Source organism: Bacillus rossius, chromosome 2 (assembly GCF_032445375.1).
Source record: "Bacillus rossius redtenbacheri isolate Brsri chromosome 2, Brsri_v3, whole genome shotgun sequence".
NCBI lineage: Eukaryota > Metazoa > Arthropoda > Insecta > Phasmatodea > Bacillidae > Bacillus > Bacillus rossius.
Window position 1 is genome coordinate 88,842,346 of NC_086331.1, and position 23,345 is coordinate 88,865,690.

General features: G+C 46.2%; 1 protein-coding gene across 7 annotated transcripts in view; it reads left to right on the forward strand.

The window, feature by feature from the left end:
• Positions 1-23,345, forward strand: part of LOC134529439 (DDB1- and CUL4-associated factor 7) — a 200,128-nt gene that overhangs the window by 116,550 nt on the left and 60,233 nt on the right. For all 7 annotated transcript variants that reach the window (XM_063363539.1, XM_063363534.1, XM_063363540.1 and 4 more), the window contains exon 4: positions 17,638-17,779. In XM_063363539.1, coding sequence (XP_063219609.1) covers positions 17,638-17,779 — 142 coding nt within the window. The remainder of the gene's footprint in view (positions 1-17,637; positions 17,780-23,345) is intronic.

Below are 23,345 nucleotides of genomic sequence, written 5' to 3' on the forward strand. Positions count from 1 at the left end.
GAAAAATCAGGGAATATTGTAATCAGGGAATAATCAGGGAAAAATCAGGGAATTTTTTAAAAAATCAGGGAATTTTTGTTTGGTAGGTTGTAGTTGGCAATACGTTTTTTGTTTATTGATCTGCTTGCATTGACGTAGCATCAAGTAAATCGCGCCCCATTTTTTATTTTTGAATGGTAAATAACGAACATTTCCCACGTCCATTTTCTTTTATTTACCATCGGATTCGGAAGTGGCGTTAAATCACGTGATAAAAACTGGTTCAAACTGGTCTGTTATCCTGCTGACGTACATACTGCAGCATGTGCTTCCCACGTTCGGATTATACCGACAGGTGCATTTAATTTTAAGTATCTATGGATGCCCTCAATGTAAACTGGGCATTTTTGTTAGCTTTGAAAATACAGATCACAGACACTTTTGGTGAAGATTCGCCATCGTTGCTACAAAATTGGTAGCTGTGGGCTTCATACGGTCCATGGTGCTTTCAAAACTGGAATTTCTGCTATACAATTGGACGTTATTAGTTGTTTGAGGCACAGTTACTATTTGTTTATGCATGTACCTACCTGCAAAGAGGGCAGATTACATTAGAATAACTGGATCAGAGCTTTTTTCCAAGAAATTTTGTGCAATCAGATGGAATACTGCAGTTGCTGAGCGTGCCATGAAAACGTTACCCCACCTAAAGAAATTTGTCAGTGAAGTTTCTATTTCATCTGTGTTTTTCAGTGTAGTGAAAAGTGCTCTTGAAGAAAGTAAAATTGACATTCTTCTACTCTTTGGCATCAGAACTGGAATTGTTTCTCACAATGTTCCAAAGTGAAGCACCCATGGCACCTTTTCTCTATGATTCACTGGTAGACATTTTATTAGCTTTGGCAGGAAAGTTTTTGAAACCAGAGGTACTGAAGAGCTTTAGGGAGAAACACAATGTATCTCAATTGGATGTAGATAACCAGGAAAATCTATTGACTGCTAACAATATCAAGTTGGGTTATGCAGTACGCCATGCCATCAAGAAAGAGAAATTACCAGTAAAGTCTGTCCTGTTACTGTAAAATGATGTTAGGACTTGTCTAAAGGTTATGGTAAAAAAACTTCAAGACAAAAGTCCCCTGAAGTACAAACTTACCAAGGGAATTTCCTGCTTATGTCCGTCTGTGGCTTTAAATTCGGGTGTGAGGAAACAGTGTGTGAGTTACAGTTTAGAATGTTGTCTTCAAAACAAGTGGCTATAAGGACAAGAAGCTGATAACATTGAGTGATCATATCAGTTGGTATGTTCCTCGCAAGATTCTGAAGCACCGTTCTCGTCTTTTTCTCGAGAAGACTGGCGCCTTGATCACTTGTGGATGCTCTTTCTTAAGGCACATACAGTAGCTGCCAAAACAGGCCTTCTAAAGTTTGTGAGGATGATGTTGGTACTTTCCCATGGAAATGCATCATTGGAAAGAGGATTTTCAGTAAATTCTAACTTGCTGACTGAAAACTTTCAGGAAGAAATACTGATCGCACAAAGACAGATGTACGACTTTGTTCAACGTTCTGGAGGTGTAGAGCATGTTGATATCACCAAGTCCATGTTACAGTATGTAAGAAATTCTAGTTGTAGGCGTAAGGAAAACCTGCAAACAAAACAAAAAGAAAAGGAAGCTACAGACAAGAAGAAGGCAGACAAAGAAGAGTTGAAGAGGAGATCAAGGCATTGCAGTTGAAGAAGGCTCGAGGGTTGTATTTGGCTTGTTCTGAAGCAAGTGCAATAGACGCAAAAGTTGAGTCACTGCGAAATTGATGGGAGCTTACTTTTACTTATGTTTTTACAAAAGTAAGTGTGGGAAATATTTGTAGCAGCATGTTTTATTTGCCATCAATTGAGTCACTTTGGCCACGTCTGGAAGAAGGTATTTTTTTTTTTTACTAATTTAAGTGAGTTGAAATACTTTGAAACCCGTCAATGTACTGTTATGCAGTTTTTTCAGTTTCGTGGAATGTCGTAATTGTGTTACAGAAAACCTGGAAAAGTTCAGTTTTAGACCTGGAAAACCTGGAAAAATCAGGGAATTTCATTTACTAGATCTGGTAGACACCCTGAAAATATTAATTATTTAATTTCATTAGTTAAATCATTAGTTCATTTGTTCTGACGACAGTCGTCGTACCCTCCCAGATACAGAGGCCGTACCTGGCCACCGACGCGGGCCTGAGGGGGCCTGTTTTCCCCCCCCCAGTGAACCCCAGTGTGTGCGACGGCCAGGGACGCACCCGCGTGCGCCCTAGCATGCCAACGAGTGTTTTTCTATGTGACTTTATCTTTTATTTCAGTGTGTATATATTTGTAAACGATTAAGGGATTTGAATGTGTGTAATTAACTTATTTTATTTATTATTCATTGTGCAAGTTCGCTGTGTAATTAATGTCTCGTGTATGTCTTTGTAAATAATTCAATAACTTTTTCTGAAGTGTTTCGCCATAGTATGTAATTGCAGCCTGGCGCGCCGCGGGACGGAGCTCTCTCCCACGCCGGCCGATTTTCCCCTCCCTCCCCGCCACCCGCGGGCGCCGGCCCGCGGGCGAGCGGGGAGAGGCAGTCGCGTCCTGGTCTCGAGCGGAGACAGACGTGTTCGTTGCTCCGCGAGCCGCGCACGTTGCGCTCGGGATTGAACGTTCGCTCAGTCCGCAGTCGGTCACGGCAGCTGAGCTGCCACCGCGAATCAGCTTAGCATTGTTAACTTACGAGTCATCGGGAGACGTGTCTAGCGGGCAGTTTCTACAACGCGAACGTGGTGCTACGAGTCTCTGAACTTTTCGCCGTCCACGGAACATTACGTAACGGGCCGCGTATGTACAGCGCTCCGTCTTCGGGCCCTCTCTCACTGGGTCAGCCTAGCATTAATAAACTTTACGATTCGCGCCGAAACGTATTTGAGAACCGCCCCGTCATCAGGGAGTCCGTGTCGCCGTGGTAGGGCACTTGTTCCGCGACGGTTCCGCCAGGCTGCGGCAGGACTTTATAAGCGTTAATAAAAGACGGCTCGTGAAATTCGTTAATGCCGTGTTCTGCTTGCGACAACCTACCAACATTCCTCGCAATCACTTCACTCTCCCTCCAGGTCCCGCCTTTCCCGGTCCCGGCCACGTTGGCCTGGACCCACACCTCTCCGACGAGGGCAGTACGGGCATAACAGGACATTTATTTCAACGGGAAAACGGGGACCTGAAGCCGAGGGACGTCATTTGGCGCCCAACTAGTGTGGCCGTAAGCATACGCAAGCGCACGCAAGCGCACGCAAGCGCACGCAAGCGCGCAGGTGCAGGACAGAACGGAAGCAGGTGCGGCTGCGCGGCGTGGGAGCGGCTCGAATTCGAGACGTCGCGCCGGCGCGCCGGCGGGAGATAACGCAGCGCGGGAACGGCGCGAACACGAGACGTTTCGGCGAGAGATAGCGCGTCGTGGGGGACAGAAATACAAGACGGCGGTGCAGCGGTATCCCGGACTGAAGATAACGCGCTGGGGAGGATCGTATTGTATTACTGGGGGAGATTGTGTTCACGATCCGCGGATCAGTAGCACAGGAGGACAGGATGGCGTGGAAACAGGCGGGACAAGAAAGATACGATCTAATCAGTTTCGAAACGGACTTGTGTGAGGAGGGAGACTCCGCGAAAATGGACGTAAAAAACGAGGTGTGCGGGTCCGGCGGCGCGGCCGAGGTCGCGAACAGCACGGACAGCACAGTTGAGGACAGTAATCGGGAACAGGGGGACAGGCACGCGGACGCAGATGGGCCGGTAGTGCGGTACGTGAGCGCGCAGTTTGAGTTGCCAGAGTTTGCGGGGAGAGATAACGAGGACCCGCGGGAGTTTTTGCGGGAGTGTGAACACCTCCTAAAACTGTACGAAGTGCGACGGGCGGAGTGGACGCCGCGAGTGGCGGGACAGCTCCGCGGTGAGGCAAGGAACTGGTGGTCAATGGCCGGGAGTTTTGATACCGAGTGGGGACATTTCGTACGCCAAGTCAAAACTAGGTTTGATAACGATCAGGCGCGGGCAATGTGTTTGCGGACATTTTATTGCCGAAACCAGGAGGAGGACGAGAGTGCAGAGCAGTTCATTTACGAGAAGTTACGCATGTTCCGCCGATTGGGGACAAGTGGGGACGTGAGTGCGGCGTTGCCAACCATTGTCGAACAATTGCTGCCAGAGTTTCGCCCCTTCATGAGGACGGCTGCTGGTCGTGACACGGAGGAGTTCGTGGCCCTCGCCCGCGTGATCGAACGTGACATGTCGCAGTGGAGGACGGCACTCAGGGGCGCGAGAGCTCCCCGTGCTCGCTCGGGGCCGCGGGGGGTCACCGTCACAGAGGTCACGGACAGTGACTTGGCCGTGGTGAGCTACGCCGGCGGCGCGGGACCGCGCAGGACAACAGACCGCGGTGGCACCAGGGAACGCCCGGAACCAGCTGCGACAGGAGGAGGACGTCACGAGCGGACAGATACGAGAGAGAGGGACGAACGTCCGCCGCGATGCCGTTTTTGCCCGGACGCGTACCATTGGCATCGCCTCTGCCCCACCAGAGCCGCGTGGGAGGAGGCGCGCGAAGGCAACACGTCGCAGGCGGGAAACGCAGGACCGGGGGCGGAGGGACAACTGGGTGCCGCTCCCCGGCCCGCCAGCCACCGGCAGTCCCAGTAACTGACAGAACACGTCGACCACCACCGGCGCCTACCGCACTAACGTCCTGTATGCCGCCGGGAAGCAGGGGACAACGGGACTACTCCTCATCAGCTGTCCCCACGCCGAGGCAACTGCGGGGACAGCTGACTGCCGGCGCCACCACCGCGGCCCTGAGGCCGGGTATACCAGGGCCGGACCTGCCGCCTCGTCGACACGCCGTCGACGGGGTGGACAACCAGAGCGTCAGCGCAGGCATCCCGCCGGCCATCTCCGTGCAGGGACAGCTGACTGCCGGCGCCACCACCGCGGCCCTGAGGCCGGTTATACCAGGGCCGGACCAGCCGCCTCGTCGACACGCCGTCGACGGGGTGGACAATCAGAGCATCAGCGCAGGCATCGTGCCGGCCATCTCCGGGCAGGGACAGCTGACTGCCGGCGCCACCACCGCGGCCCTGAGGCCGGGTATACCAGGGTCGGACCAGCTGCCTCGTCGACACGCCGTCGACGGGGCGGACAACCAGAGCATCAGCGCAGGCATCCCGCCGGCCATCTCCGTGCAGGGACAGCTGACTGCCGGCGCCACCACCGCGGCCCTGAGGCCGGTTATACCAGGGCCGGACCAGCCGCCTCGTCGACCTGTCGTCGACGAGGTGGACCACCGGAACGTCAACACGTCGGCGCCGGAGCGAGCCGCGGACCTCGCCGCGAGTTCCCCACGCCCGGACGGCCAGGTGGCCGGGGGCGGTGGGGGACAGACGACTGCACAGCTGGGGCAGGTCGGCCCCGAGGAGCCGGAGCTGCTGCGAATTCCTGTCCGCGCTAACGGGCGGGAGATGCTGGCCCTGGTGGACACCGCCGCCAGCCGAACCTACATCGCGGCCCACCTGGTGGGAGCGGAGGCAGTGACACCGCGGAGGGAGCTGGTGCAGCTGGCCACCAGGGATGCCGTCGTTGCAGCAGGGGGCATCACTCAGGTAACAATGAGCATCGTTGGTCACGTTAGCCACGTTGAGGCCTGGGTGGTCCCCGAGCTCCGCGAGGGGCTGATTCTGGGGGTCCCATGGCTGCACGAGGTCGACGCCACCGTGGAAGTACGAGCTGGCCGGATGCACTTCGGCACCCAGGGGCGCTGGACGGTGTACGGCGTGCACCAGGTTCCCCCCAGTCCCCCTCAGTCAGTCATTCGCCTAGAAGACCTTCAGCACGGTGTTCCAGAGGAGTACGTCGATGTCATCAACCATGTCCTCACCTCTCAGGCACAGGTATTTGCGGCCGCGGACCGGCTACGACGGACAAACGTGACGGAGCACCGGATACCGATGGTACCGCACCGCCCTCCCTTTGAGAAGGTATACGGATTTGGCATCCGGGAACGGGAGGCCATACAGACTCAAATTGACGAGATGTTACGTGACGGGGTAGTGGAACCCAGCACCTCCCCGTATAACTCACGGGTGGTGCTGGCCACCAAGAAAGACGGAAGTCTACGCTTTTGCGTAAACTTCAAGGCGATAAACAAACTGACCATTCCCGCCCCGCCCCCGCAGATCAATATCACAGACGCACTGGCAGGACTGGGGGACGCCACTATTTTCACGACACTAGACTTAAAATCAGGCTACTGGCAGGTGCCGGTATGTCTGGAGGACCGCCCTAAGACGGCATTTACGGCACCAGACGGTCGACGTTACCAGTTCTGCGCCATGCCGTTTGGTCTCATGGACGCCCCTGCCACGTTCCAGGCCCTGATGGTACGTGTTCTGGATGGGTACATTGGTGAGTTCGCCAGTGCCTATCTGGACGACGTTATCATCTGGTCCAGGACGTGGGAGGAACACGCGCACCATCTGGCATTGGTGCTAGAACGTATGGCCAGACACGGACTGACGTGCGCCCCAAAGAAATGCCACATTGGGGCCACGGAAATAGAGTTCCTAGGACACATAGTGACGGCGGAGGGGTGCCGCCCCCGACCTGAGCAGTTGGAGCTAATAGAGGGAAAGGGGGCACCAAAGACCAGGAAGCAGCTCCAGAAGCTGCTGGGGCTGCTCAACTGGCTGCGGTCCTTCGTCCCCGACTTCGCCACGGTGAAGGCCCCGATGACGGACCTACTGTCGCCGAAGACTAAGTTCCGGTGGACCCCCGCCGCGGACGAGGCCTTGCGACAGGTGAAGCGCCGGTTCAGGAACTGTCACACGCTCTCACGCCTGGTGCCCAGCCGCCCCATCTTCATCCAGACGGATGCGAGTCAGGAGGGGATGGGGGCGGTGTTGTACCAGATGGATGACCGGGGCGAGAGGCGCGTGATCGAGTACGCCAGCGCCAAGTTTGGGCAGGCTGAGCGGAAGTATCACGTGAATGAGCAAGAGTGCCTTGCGGTGGTCTGGGCCCTACAGAGGTACCGTCACCACGTCGAGGGCCGCTCATTCACGCTGAGAACCGACAGCCAATGCCTCCGCTGGTTGGACTCCGCTCAGGGCCGGAAGTCTAAGTTCACTCGGTGGGCCATGCTGATCCAGGAATTCTCGTTCACGGTCGAGCACATTCCTGGACGTGAAAATCAGTTGGCCGACGAGTTGTCCCGGAATCCGGACCCTGAGAATGAGTTCCACGACGACCAGGGCTGGGAGGAAGTGCTCCTCCCTGAGCGTGAGCGCGGGGTAGAGGACTCGGTGCCGCGACCGTGCGCGTTGTACGCGCTGACAAGCCCCACTGCTCCTGCACCCGACGCGCGACCCGAGACTATGACTGACCTGCTGGCGTGGGTCCACGCGGCGCAACTCCGGGACCCCGACACCCGGACCCGACTGACAGAGTGTGGGGAGGGGGTGATACCGGGCTGCCGGAGCCTGAACGGGGTGCTCCAGACCAGGGGGGCTCACAGGTCGAGCGGGTGGCGGACCCACGTGCCGCTCGAGGCCAGGCGCTGGGTCCTGAGCTACCTGCATGACCACCCCCTGGCGGGACACCCGGGCGCGGAGCAGACGCTGCGTGAGGTCAGACGGACGTTCCGCTGGCCTGGCGACGCGGCAGAAGTGAGACGCTACGTGCGGGCCTGCCTGCGTTGCCAGGAGCGGAAGTCCAGGCGACCCGACGGCAAGGAGCAGCAGGTCCCACGACGGCCCCGGAATCCCTTCCACACTGTGGCGGTGGATATTATGGGGCCGTATCCTCGCACGTCCCGTGGTCGGCGATTCATTGTTGTGGTCACGGATGTCTTCACCCGCTGGGCGGAGGCGTTCGCAGTACCAAACGTGAAAGCCGGCACCGTGATTGCCCTGCTCGAGCGCGAGTTCTTCCCGCGATACGGGTACCCCGCGGTCCTGCTGACGGACAACGGGGTGCAGTTCACGGGGAGAAGCTGGCGAGTGTCCTGCGCGTGTTGGGGGGTGGAGCATCACACGACGCCCACCTACCATCCGCGCGCGAATCCGACCGAAAGGCTGAATCAGGACATTAAAACTCAGCTGCGCATCCGGTTGGACGAGGACCACACCAAGTGGGACCTGCACCTGCCGACGCTGCTGTTTTGCCTGCGCCGTCGGACGAACGCGGTCACGGGCCATTCCCCCGCTGAACTGGTGCAGGGCCGGAACCTCGCCCTGCCCGGGGAAGCGCGAGCAACCCCCGACTTGCACGACATGACCACGGACGATCTGCGCGAAGACGCCCGACGTCGCCAAGCTGACTACCTGACTAGACGTACGCCGCAGACGCACCAGCCCCCAGCACGACTAGAGCCTGGCCAGCAGGTGTTTGTTAAGTGTCATCACCTGTCGGCTGGCGAGCGGGGCTTTTGCGCCAGTCTGGCTCCTAAGTGGGCGGGGCCACAGGAGATCGTAGACAGACTGGGCACCACCTCGTACCTCGTGCGTCGCGCCGACGGACGGACAACTAAGGTGCACAGGGACGACATTCGACTGATAGGCGACCCGCACGACGAGTACGACCACGACGACAGCGGACCAGTGGACGGTGACGAGGCCGAGGATGACGTCACCGAAGGTGTACTGGCCGACCTCGGCGCCCCTGTGGTGGTACCGCCGGAGCCGGACCTGGGACGTCGACGGGGACACGCCCACCCCAGGTCACTGCGGGGGGTTGGCAGGAACGTTGACAGGGACGACGACACACGGGACGGGACCGATGACAACGTCGCAGTAGGAGTCCTGGTCGACCTCGATGACCCCGTGGTGACGCCACCGGAGCCGGATCAGGGACGTCGACGGGGACACGCCCACCCCAGGTCACTGCGGGGGGTGGGCAGGAACGTTGACAGGGACGACGACACACGGGACAGGACCGATGACAACGTCGCAGTAGGGGTCCTGGTCGACCTCGGTGACCCCGTGGTGACGCCACCGGAGCCGGATCAGGGACGTCGACGAGGACACGCCCACCCCAGGTCACTGCGGGGGGTGGGCAGGAACGTTGACAGGGACGACGACACACGGGACAGGACCGATGACAACGTCGCAGTAGGGGTCCTGGTCGACCTCGGTGACCCCGTGGTGACGCCACCGGAGCCGGATCAGGGACGTCGACGGGGACACGCCCACCCCAGGTCACTGCGGGGGGTGGGCAGGAACGTTGACAGGGACGACGACACACGGGACAGGACCGATGACAACGTCGCAGTAGGAGTCCTGGTCGATCTCGGTGACCCCGTGGTGACGCCACCGGAGCCGGATCAGGGACGTCGACGAGGACACGCCCACCCCAGGTCACTGCGGGGGGTGGGCAGGAACGTTGACAGGGACGACGACACACGGGACAGGACCGATGACAACGTCGCAGTAGGAGTCCTGGTCGACCTCGGTGACCCCGTGGTGACGCCACCGGAGCCGGATCAGGGACGTCGACGAGGACACGCCCACCCCAAGTCACTGCGGGGGGTTGGCAGGAACGTTGACAGGGACGACGACACCTGGGGCACGACACATGGACGGGCCCCCACGACGACACCGACTCAGCCTCCTACGGGGGGACAGCAAAAGGGGAACGGTGGTTGGCAACTGGCAAGAGGGGGCGGGGAACGGACGCCCGTCAGAAGGGGCGGAAGGGGTCCGCGTGGCGCAAGCATGGCAGAGCTGGAGCGCTTCGTGGACCGGGTGCTCCCGCCTGATGACGTCAGCGCCTACGCCAACGACACTGATGGACCACTCATCGAGGACGTAACACATGACAACACTGCTCAGGGCGACCTGGTCGACCTGAGTGAACCAGTGGTGACGTTGCCGGAGCCTACCCAGAGACGTGGACGGAGGTACGTCCACTCCTGGGAACGGCGGGTGACGGGGACGGACGTGAGCAAGGACGTGACAGACGAGGTAACGGTCCGGCTCCTCAGTGGGGAGGGCGATGTCGACAGGGCCCAGCAGGTGGTCCTGGACTTGCCTTCCGGGGAGCCGAGGATGACCGCTCACGCGGGGAGGGGACCGGCGTTGCGCCGGTCCACGCGTGAGAAGACGGCCCCCCACTACCTCCGGGACTACGAGTGGGGGAGTCAGCGCAAACCCTGCGACGTAAGACAAACGACCGACGGGGGGTTACGCTGCAGCGTGATGCAGCTCCTGCCCCAGTTTGCCCGACCCGGACGGAATGACGTGACGAGCTCCGACGACCAGACAAGTGGCCGGACGCGGACGCGGCTGCCGGTCTAGGTCGGCGTCGGGGGCCAGGACGGCCTCGGGAGAGGGGGGGCATATGACGACAGTCGTCGTACCCTCCCAGATACAGAGGCCGTACCTGGCCACCGACGCGGGCCTGAGGGGGCCTGTTTTCCCCCCCCAGTGAACCCCAGTGTGTGCGACGGCCAGGGACGCACCCGCGTGCGCCCTAGCATGCCAACGAGTGTTTTTCTATGTGACTTTATCTTTTATTTCAGTGTGTATATATTTGTAAACGATTAAGGGATTTGAATGTGTGTAATTAACTTATTTTATTTATTATTCATTGTGCAAGTTCGCTGTGTAATTAATGTCTCGTGTATGTCTTTGTAAATAATTCAATAACTTTTTCTGAAGTGTTTCGCCATAGTATGTAATTGCAGCCTGGCGCGCCGCGGGACGGAGCTCTCTCCCACGCCGGCCGATTTTCCCCTCCCTCCCCGCCACCCGCGGGCGCCGGCCCGCGGGCGAGCGGGGAGAGGCAGTCGCGTCCTGGTCTCGAGCGGAGACAGACGTGTTCGTTGCTCCGCGAGCCGCGCACGTTGCGCTCGGGATTGAACGTTCGCTCAGTCCGCAGTCGGTCACGGCAGCTGAGCTGCCACCGCGAATCAGCTTAGCATTGTTAACTTACGAGTCATCGGGAGACGTGTCTAGCGGGCAGTTTCTACAACGCGAACGTGGTGCTACGAGTCTCTGAACTTTTCGCCGTCCACGGAACATTACGTAACGGGCCGCGTATGTACAGCGCTCCGTCTTCGGGCCCTCTCTCACTGGGTCAGCCTAGCATTAATAAACTTTACGATTCGCGCCGAAACGTATTTGAGAACCGCCCCGTCATCAGGGAGTCCGTGTCGCCGTGGTAGGGCACTTGTTCCGCGACGGTTCCGCCAGGCTGCGGCAGGACTTTATAAGCGTTAATAAAAGACGGCTCGTGAAATTCGTTAATGCCGTGTTCTGCTTGCGACAACCTACCAACATTCCTCGCAATCACTTCACTCTCCCTCCAGGTCCCGCCTTTCCCGGTCCCGGCCACGTTGGCCTGGACCCACACCTCTCCGACGAGGGCAGTACGGGCATAACAGGACATTTATTTCAACGGGAAAACGGGGACCTGAAGCCGAGGGACGTCATTTCATTCATTCTTTTGGTCATTCATTCTTTTGGTCATTCATTTGTTTTCTGCATGGCAAGCACAATATTTTTGTGTGTGTATACTGTAGTGCTAGTGAATTAAAGACAATAAATTTCAAGGGTGCAGATTTCTTTGAAACTTGGTTGTCGTTTTCGTTGTCGTCGTCATCCAAGCACTCCAGAAAAACATTAAAAAAAAAAAATTATAACCTGTTATTCAACTCAAATTAGTAATTCAAGATATCTGAACGTTTTTACCATCTACCGAATTCTTCTGATGGATGTCTTAACTATTAAAATTAATTAAAAATAATGAACACTTGGACTTAAAAATAAACTTTTGTTGTTAATTAATAAATTTGTAAAATTATAAGTACGACTTTCAAGTTAAAATTAAACTTTATCATCAGGCTCACAATTCAAATTGGGCACACTACTGATATAAAATATTTGAGAGCTTCATGAACTTTTGTTTGTAGTAAATAACACTTAGGTTGTGGGCATATTATTTACATTATTATACTGTAAGGTGGGCATGAAATTTTAAAATCTTCATATTTAAAAAATAATTGTAATTCCTTTAAAATTGATTATTTTTTGTTATTTTAATTTTATATATACTTTATTTTAGTTAATGCCTAGTAAATTAATATGTTAAACACACAATCCTTACAAAATTTTTATAAACTATGCTTGTTTAGTTATTGTTTACAATTCAAAATTTCTAGAAAACTGTTCATGTACATTCCAACAAAATTATTTTTACATATATTTCTAACAATTTGCATTACATTGCAAATAACTTAAGTAATCATTTACAAAATTATTTATAGGTCATATCAAACTTTGGCGTCTCACATTACATTCAGTGCATTGGTACTGAGTGTCCATTTCTTCCAGCTTTGCTACTTTTTTTTTCTGCTTTGCAGAATACACACAGCATCTTCTTTGGGCTTTTTTGAGGTCAGCTTTTCGTGGTATCAGTTCAGGAAAGTAGTGTTGGCTTAAACTTCCAATTTTTAAGTTCTTGAGGGTCCTGTACTGACTTCACTTGCACCTTTATGAACACACCATCTGTGTATGAATGCAGATGCTGATATTTTCCTCCCTTTTATGTACTTATACAGAACACATCCCTTTGTAACTGCCCTCATAAGAAGATCAAGCATCAATTTTCTTCACTATTTTACAATCAGATGGTCAAAATACCCATCGGACATCTTCTGGTCAACCATTACCTTGTGCTTGTTGTAGTCTATACAGTTACAGGTTTTTCATATAGGAGTCTTCTTTTGTTTGTTCCAACTTCTGTTGTTGCTGTGTGATGGGAGCTAATGACCCCACACGTCCCTTTTATCCCGCCATCTTTGGATGAGATTGATCCCTTTTCTGCAGAACTTATTTTCCCTTTTTTTTTCAAGAATTCTGTCTGAAAATATTTTGGAATATCAATTCTGTTTATCAATATTGTTCCTACTAGTACAGTGTTGGATGCTGCTAAATATCGGCTAGTTGAACGCTTGCAAAAAATGGTCACCATTAATAGTATGACCAACACCATCTGAATTTCCTACCAAACGTTTTGCCACAGCAGCTGTGGAATTGTCAATGTTGCTATTTTTATCACCGTTTCTTTCCAAACTGCATATGTACCCTTCTTTAGGATCAGCTAACATGTAGATTTTTATTCTCTACGTGTGGGGTTTCGGTGGCATGTAAATCCTGAAACTTACTTTCCCTCTAAATTGACAAATGCCACCATCAATTGTAACTGCCTTGCCAAGGATGAAAGCATTTTTAAACTTACTTTTCAAAACATGTAATAATGGTCTTACTTTGTAGAGTTGATCATGATCGGCAGCATCTACCTTTTATTTGTGTTTTGTGTTGTCATTTAAATGAAATAATGACAACAGTAATAAAAACCTGTCATGCTGCATGACATTTGGACAAAAACTGCATTGAAAAACTGGGTCATTTGCCCAGTGATGCCTGACATTTGGTTTGACAGACATGCATATGTGCAACAAAATGGCTAAAAACTTTTTTTTTTATTTCTCTCAAAGTTATTGTATTCCATTGCCTAAATCTTGATTTGGGATAAAGTTACCTTCAGAGCGAACCATTGAAATATTTTGGCGAGCGTACAAATTGGTTTGTTACTTAATATTTTTTATGATATCGTTGTCCACAAAGTATTCATAAAAGTCTAGTTCTTCACAAGATTCATCCAGTAAAATGCCTGGTTTAGGACCACTGACACCTGTGTAAACTGGAATGTCTGAAACTTTGTCCATAGAAGATATTTTGTTGAGGATCTAGCCTTATACTTTTTATTGTTGGGCTCGTATCCCAAAACATAGGTGCAGTGTCACTGTCGGGAGTTTTCTGGTCTGAATCCCTGCTACCTATAAACAAATAAATGATAAATGTTAAAAAAAATTGAATTCAAAATAAATATTGCAATATTTTTGAAAGTAAACAGTAACAATTTGAATCTGGAAAAATATAACAGAGGAAAACTTACTTACCAGAATCTGTATTTACAATAAAATCAGGATCTTCACCAGAGTCATCTATTGAATTATTTTCTGTTGATTCCGAATCTATATTACTCATTTTAACAGCAATACAAACATCCAATTCATCAAAAAAAATTCATTAAAACGTCGTTGCAATGCAGGCTGATTCACAGACTGTTGACTGCTTACTGCTGCTGCATTCTGCGACATATAAATGGCAAAATTGTCACCCCTACTTGTCTGCCATCTAGCATCAGTGCAGTTAACTAGGATGACTAGAGAACCGTTTCCAAGCAAATAAACACAGTATAATTGCAGTAGACGTAATAGACAAGGCTGAAAACTTTGTCGACGTAACGTTATGTCGCTCGCCATTTTAAATAAGTAATGTATGATGTAATATTATGTTTTCCAAACCTTATGTGTTAAACTGATTAAATTATTTTAAAAATTTAAGAGTACCCAAACCAAGGCAGAAATCTCCTCATGGATGCTAGTCTTCCAAGAGGGACGCACAACTTATGACTTACATTATTAATGATTGATTACCTTGACTCTCCTATAACTGACCCATGACCTGCAGATGGACAGCGACTCGTCCTTCAACTAACCAATTCAAGACTACATGATGAAATATGTGCACTTGTTGTGACTGGCCTTGATTGAATAGACTAAACCTAACAGACTTCTACATCACGAACTGCAACTTGTTATGACTGGCCTCGATTGCTTAGACTAAGCAACTAAAGGACTATTACACCTTGAATTACTACTCGTTACGATTGTCCCTCTCCCGGTCAGACTGAACAACATCTAACTGCACCTGCCTCCTTGAGAAACTCACATCCGTCCTTCCAGAACAGTCCAGTGCCGCCCAAACCAAATTTCTCAACCTCGATCCAGCCAGCTGGGTGGATTGAAGTCTGCTTATGCATGCGGTCACAGCATTTCCAATTTCGCCACCGCGCGGAACACACAAAGGGCGGTCGGCGCTGGCCAGGCACACTGAGCCAAGACCAGACATTGAAATATCAGGAAACCGCACTACAGCACACTGTGAAACTGCTGTGCCCCATATTCTGGGCTGCGCCACCCGCCCGGCGAGTGAACTGAAGTACCCACGCAAAGCCTGTAAAGTTGCTCACTTAAAATTTTAATTCACGGGAAAATTTACAACTGAGATAGTATTTATGTATAGTCATGTATTCTCTTTGTCCTATAGGGCACTAGAGATTCACTAAGTCATTAGAATTTAACATATAGTTACTTAAAGCATAGGACAAGGCAGTGCTGCTAGTATTATCTTCTGTTAGCAGCATTAGTCTTCAAGCTACTGCAGAGTACAGAATACTAAGAATAATATTATTACTATTTACCACGGGTTCGTAAAGGTTAGCCCAATTAAAGATTTTATTACACTACACAGTTTTATTTATTGACACTACTTATGACACTTACAAAAATCTTCTAAAATGGCAAATAATTATTTACACTTAAAAAAAGGTCTATTCCCCAGTCACTCGTTGCACACACCTCGCTGGGCCACAGCACCCCTCGTGGATCTCCACCGCGGGACTCCGTCGCCACACTCCGCCGCCGCCGACGCACTTCCCCTTCGCCGAGGATCCGCTCGACTCCTCGCCCGTAACTTCGCTCGGGACTCCGCCGCGCCCGCGACTCTATCGCCCGGAAACTCCTCCGCGGGAAAACTCCCGACTCCACTGAACTCACTCACTCCCTGCCCTGGAACCTTTGTCCAAGGACTTCGCTACTCTGCCGCACCCGCGACACTATCGCCCGGAAACGCCGCGGGAGAACTCCCAACTGAACACTCCGAACTCCACTGACTGACTCTCTCTATCTGCGTCCTCGGGCATATATATAGGCCCCGGCGCAATTCCAGAACTCACGAGAGCGGCCGGGGCCCGTCGCGTCATTCCGCGCCGACACGACGGTAGAAATCTCTCGATACACGTGTCGGCAGCTCGCGTAACTCCCAGCTGTCTGGTGTCAGTTACGTGTCAAAGGCAGGGCGCCGCGCGGGGAGTGGTGGGAAGGAGGGGGTAAAGCGACAATCCTCTTTATCTTCCAGGTGCACGCGGCGCATATCATGTTGCGGCAGTCGCCAGCCAGCTCTGCACCTGCACGTGTCCCGGCATTGCTCTAGTTTGTAACAAAATTATTTCATATTTTTTTTTTAAATTTTTTGCTACAAAAATGTAAAAATAATTTTTGTGTGTATTAATGATGAAACCTTTTGGCCAGCAGTAGATAGTTATATATCTCTGAGTATCCTTCAGTCTTAACAAAGTATTTTTAGTACCTGGTATTGTGAACAAAGTCCAGTTTATTCTACTAAAACAAATTTGTGTGTTTAATGGGGAAATGCTATTGACTGGATTCTAAAATCAAGGTGCTACTGTAGTTGATTTTTCTCGCTAGCTTAAATTTAATGCACTTATGTAAACTTGCCTCATTGAATTTTCTAACCAATTACGAAGCACATTACTAAAGAAAACCAAGATAATTTATAGGTTTCACAAGCATTTATTAGTGGCTTGTCTTTAGAATACAATGTCCAGTAATAACCACCTTTTTAAGAAAAATAAGAAGACTCATGAGGAAGAGATTTATGTGTGCAAATTCAAAAATTTTCTATAAAATGCATGTAGTTTAAGAACTGCAGCATTATTTGTTTATATAAGCAGTTATTTCTTTCCAAAAACATGACATAACCCAAAAGTACTTTGTAATACACCATCAATAGCACATATGCTTGTTAGTTAGTTTTTAATTTTTCTACTATTGAGGTCCTCTGTTTAAGGTAGTGTTTTGTTATTGAAATGTAGAAAATGCCTGCAATACTGCTTTACTCTGTTACAGCTTATTTTTAAGTTTGTTTTAAGAAGTTGAAAATCATCAAATTCTATTTTAAAATATGGAATTTTTATTAACAACGTGAACCTAAGATGTGGACATTGTAGTTCTTGCATGAAAATGTTCTAAAATGTTTACTGGCACTGTAATTTTAAGTAGTGCTGACATTATTTCCTCATATATTTTGGTTGTTTGCTTGCCTGTTGTAAGATTTTACTAGTGTGCTTTCATTATACATTTTATAAATGAAATTGTTACAATATTAATAAATAAATGTACTATATCTGTGGTCAACTTTTATGGTTATTTAACAAAACAATTCAAATTCCATAACTCTATTAACATTAAGAGCTAACATCTTTAAGCAAAAAAAAACATGTATTTCTAACTAAAGATTTGGTTTTTAAAACAATTTGCATGTTTTGGTAATTAAAATAACAAATTTTGGTACCTCAGATGTTTAAGAACACTTGCAGCTTTGCAGTCTGGCTTTATTACACTAATTGTTTACAAAACCTTAGTTATTTATGTGGTGTAAAATAAAATTGGTTGAGGATTACAGCTTCTGTCTCAAATTGATACTATAAGGTGAGTGTGAAAATACCTTAAGTTAGGTAGTGGAAATATTTGTTTTACATAGGGTTTGTGATAAGATAATTTATTTTTTTGCAGATAAGAGTGCTTTCTGAGTGTAATTCTATGAAGTTTAAAAATAGGAATGGCATTTTTAATATCTCATAGTTAATTCCTGCAATTACAGGCTTGCATTAGGAAGCTTTGTTGAAGAGTATAACAACAGAGTACAAATAGTGTCATTGGATGAGGATACCTCGGAATTTAGTGCAAAAAGTTCTTTTGACCATCCATATCCAACAACAAAAATTATGTGGATACCGGATAGTGTAAGTAAAAGTTATGTTTTATTTTATACAAATTAAAATTTACTTGATATTATTGAAGTAATATTTAAATAATTAATGACAATTTTTTTTTAATGTGGCATGTAATGTATTTTTCTTTTTTCTATTGTGGATTAATCCATTTTGTTTCACTTAAATGGCACATGTTTAATTTCTTGGGCTTTGGAGTAATGATTTTACTATGGTATGACCACTTTCCTCACAGCCAGTTTGAATACCAGTTGACATGTTCTCGGACTTTCTGTAATTCTGTTATCCGAAACTCTCGCTATCCGTATGTAACATCAATGCTGGTAGGGTTTGTAGTGGACTGTAGATGAGCATATGTCTATGCTAGTGTAGTGTAATCTAACACCCTAGCTTATGAGGACTAACTTCTAACTTCTGATAAAAGGAAAACCTAAGATTACTAGTGTCAAATAAAAAAGCAGTATTACACTAAGAAAACTTCTATGTTACTGAGGAAGCTTAATTCTGTTAAACATCTGAGCTCAGTTTATGGTTTTGGTTTTACAGTTTGCGATGTAATGAAACCGAAAATAGAAGATAGGCGCAAATATGTATATGTGTCAATAGAACATCTGTGATAATTTATTACAGATCCTCATGCAGATAAAACTGCTTGTGGGAAGAAAGATGATGCATCATTAGGCACTAGTGGAATTAATGTAAGCAATATTTTTTTGAGAGTTACCTTGTCAGTAATTAATTTGCTTGGTCATACACATACTATAATGCTAAGGGATACGAAAAGATGACTCCAAAGCCTGGAAAACATTGGGAAATTAACAAAATATTTTTATCAAACTGGATAAGTAATTTTTAATAGTAGTGTTCTTTTGATGTGTTAAAACCAGATTGTATTGTAATCACAAATTCATGTGCATTAAAAAAGCCATCTGTTTTCGTCATTAATCAAACAAAGAGAAACAACCAGTGAATCAACTGTGTATTGATTTGATGATTTCAAGCACCATTAATTGTGGATAGTCATTCACATTGTCACAATCAATAATGTATTTATTGGGTCAAAGTTTGATAAAATAATGTGGTTTTATATCACAGATGTATCAAAATTAGTTGCGTAGCATTGATGGAAATGGTAACATAGAAAATTGTATATTGTACTGGAAAAGATTTTATAGTAATTTGTAATTTTATAACCTTTATGGTTGAAATGTGTTTCAATAAGTATTTATGTTATCTTGCAAGGTTGAATGATGAGACAGGAGAAAATATTTGGTTGAACAGGGAGAACTGGCAATACTGTGGAAAAATGTCTATATTAATAGTGTGAGAATCCTGAATGAATGATTTTCTGTGAACTCTATATGAATGAATTTAAGTAGCATGCGTTAGTGAATAGCTCATGTGTGTGTGCATGAAAGCACCAGCCTACAGTGCATATTTTCCTCACTACATCATTGCAGTGTCAGTCGTCTGGCATGCGGGCATACACACACAACTACTTGGGCGTGCATAAGACCTCATACTTCATGCAGTGGCTACTGTGTCCCAAGTCTTACCTAATTTACTTTGTCCAAATTCTCACCTCTACTGACATGGAAACACTATGCATTTTGGATGGAAATTCAAATCTTTCTTTTTTCTACCTGTAAAGTAAATGATAATGCATGCAGCTTTACCCGGAATTTTAGTCAACTATAAAAACATTTCAATGTTAAAATCCTTTCGATCATAAAAATTATAAGTTAATACTTGGTTATCTGAATAATTAATGTAAGTGATGGCCATAAAGTGATGTAATATAATCATCTTTCAAGTAGTGTATTGAATTTTTACAGGTTATTGTATTTGTTAATCTCTTTGGTGTTTTTCCTTACATAAATACAAAATGGTAGCATAATATGTGTTAATCATCTATTTTTTTTATTTTTTCAATTTATTATTTTGTAGGTTATTTTTGTGTCAAATTTCATATTTTATGTATTTTGTTGTGTATAGTGTCAGCCAGTCTAAGTCTCACAACTTCTTGGCTCTTAAATTTTATAACTGAAATTACATTACATATAAATTCCAGTACTGTCAAGTCAATAGATGCTATGTTTATGCAGTGCTGGCACAATATTGTACAGTGGAGGCCCGATAATTCAAAATGATTGGGATCAGACCCTTTTCAGATTAACAAATATTTTTGATTAAGCAAAATCATTCTTAAAATAAACTTAATAATGTGTGATTATATAAATTAAGAATACATATTATTACATGTGATTATACATTTTGTTTTATAAGAACTGTTTAAACATAACCAAATTTTGGGACGAAATGGGTGATAAGAGAGCGGAATGCTGCCTAGTACAGTAGTGTAAGTTGTGCTAGTTATAGGTCAGTAGGTCATTTCAGTACATTGTCTAACTTTGAATTTGGTTGTAGTTTTCAGAAATATATTTTTTATGTATTATTTAGTAGCACTGTAGTTTTATTATAACCTTAGTTCTTTTTGGGTTTCGGATTAAGCGGTCTTTCAGATTACCGAAAATTCACATTATTGGGACTTCACTATATTATTAAACTGATTATCTTACCTTATGCTGAATGAAGATTACAGTATTTTCTATTTAAGTTCCAGCTGTTGTGTTTGCATAAAAATGTGAATGTTACTTTAAAAAATGAGAAAAATATCAGTAAACTATACATTACAAAATACAAAACATAATGACATTTTTATTTTTGAAATATGTTTTATGGCTTGACTAATAATAGATTTATTTTACAGTACTAGAATTAATTTAATAATTTATGCAGTATATTTTGTATTCTATTCCACTACATATGCCCTTAAGGCTAAGATCCATAGTTTTGCAGCCACCAGGGAAATTTTTTCTCCTGTGAATATCATTGTAGGTAAACAAACGTTAAGCAGTAGTTTTGTAAAGAAAGCTTTGAATTTGTAAAATATGATAAAAAACAATTCTCAAAAAATAATTTTTTATTAATTTTTAATTAAGAAAATTTAAAAACTAAATATTGGGTATTTATAAAAAGTGTACAAGGCTTTTGCTTTGCACACAATGTAAATCAAGTATCCTGAACAATTCCATGTTGCTTAAATGATTGCATACCGCACAGAGTTTAAAACTTGTTATTTAAAGGACGCGTGTAGCTCGTGAAATGGACGAATGATGTGTGAGTTCAGCATTACGCCGCTAGACGTCAGGCATGATGAGTTTAGAGTTTGCCTGCTAGATATTCCAACTATCGTAGAGTATTTTTGTCGGGAATGACATTTCTTTGAAACGATCGACTATAAAACTGGTCTCGGTGACAGTAAGTCGTTGTATTTTGAGGATAGAAAGAAGCTAATAGACGAAAACTCTTCCATTTCCTTCGAACTATATTGAACATTGAAACATTTATTTCCTAATATTTCACCGATTTGATTTAAAGGTACTTTATAGAACTTTATTGTTATAATTTTATTCTCTATCATAGCAAAGTTTATTTTATTTATGTTAATAGTCCTATTGTGTGAATCCAACATGACCTAGTATATAATATACATTAAAAATTATTATACATAATAAAACTAGGTACGTTATGTGGTTAGAAATCTGAAAGATGTACTAGCAAAACTGTGCCATACCAATGTAGTAGTTGTACGCTTACAAGCGTGCAGTGTTTGCTAAAATATTTTAATTATTTGGTTTCAAAACCGCATAAGTGTATTTTCTTTATTTTACTTTTGACAGCAACACGCGTCCTCTTTCGCCCCATGGTCCGCTCTGTGAGTATCAGGTCACGCAATAGTTTGAATGTTATTGTAATTTTGGCAATTTAAAATTTGTGATTTATGTGTAGTAAAGTAATTTTTAAAATTAAATTTTTTTTATTGTTGGTTGGTTTTCTAATGGTATATACGTTCCTTTATTTCCTATAATAAACTCATATTTTACTACTGGAATCTTTCCATAATATCTTCAAACTGTAAGAACTAATTCTCTGCATAAGAAAGGTAATAAATCCAGTATATAAAATTATCGTCTGATAGCAGTTACATCTAGATTTGCAAAAATATTAGAACAATGTGTTAAAATTATATGTATGGAAATTATAAAATACTATCAAATTTACAACAGCTAGAAGCACTGAAACAACTTTTGCTGATTTTTTATTATAAAAGATACCAATGAATCAATAGGAATTTTTTGTAAAGCATCTAACACATTTAACACAATTAATCAAAGTATAATGTTGAATAAAAAAAATTAATTTTAACTGGGAATAGTTAAAAATCACACAAATTATTACAGTTTTATCTTAATGACATGAAGCATATAGTACCCATTCTGCTCAACCTGAATGATTGGCCGCATTGTCCATTCTGATATCCAAACAACAAATATCAGGGTTGCCCAAGGAAGTGTGGCCAACTCCCCTTATGCCGGGGTAGTTGTACACGTCCGCACCCACCACGCCAGTCCCGTGTACACGTCACTAATAACATCCTGAGTTTCTAATGGATTTAAGCTTAAAAGATGCGCATAGACTGACTTAACAAATGGCAAGTGCGCAAAAAGCTGTAATAGCATACTCAACTAAATTTAACGACAATCCCGGAAACTCTACAGTGATAGGCACAATAATGAGTTAAAAAACCAATGATCCTGAAAATTAAATTCTTTCCAAACAATGTATAGTCATACCAAAAAAGGAAATGGGCCTTATAAGGTAAACTCTAGGTGGCATTTTTATTTGCTATAATTGAATTAACAGACAAACGACATTTGGTTACAGACAAAATTACAGAAAAATAAATTCTAAACCAAAGTCCCAAAAGTCTCTTACGAAGAGGGGGAGGGGGGGGGGATAAAAATTATGACGTACTTCAGGCCTTATATTCCACAATGCTAAATCCAGTCGCCGCACTATGTTTTCAAAAACACATCTTCTTTAAACCATGTTTCATACCAGCGGGGAAAATAAAGTACTAAAATCCAGTCGTGTCACTTACTTGGTGCTGAAGCATACCTTTGATGCAGTAGACTATCGGGGCCGGGCATAAACCCCACTCACTATTGCGCTACTAGCAGCGCGATGCTTTTGTGGCTTGTCACCTGCCTCACACCGTCGCGCGCTCGCGTAACACCGCTTTTTTTGTTTTGCGAAACTAGCCATGGCATTACCGTCACTGGAAGTGAAGTAGTGATAAACAAAAAATTACCATCCAAATCGCCGGGCCGTGCGAAATTCCACTTTTCATAAAATCCATTTAAATAACATTGACTGCAGCAAACCAAAGCAATTTTCGATGATTACAGACTATTGCTGTTAACTCTAGTTCACGTAAGGAACCAAAAGGCGAGTCCCCCAAGGCTGGGATCCGAGTTCGCACGGGCTAACACTGCATACTTCATGAGCAGTGCCGCAAAAAAAAGGTCCGTCGAGGCCGGCGGTCAAACACACAGTCCTGGCAATCCGCTGGGAGCGGAATCACACTGGTCACGTCACCTGACGTCACGCCCCCTCCTCTCTACCACCCCTCACTCCCCTAGATAGTTCTCATTAATTCTCGTAAGTACCGCTA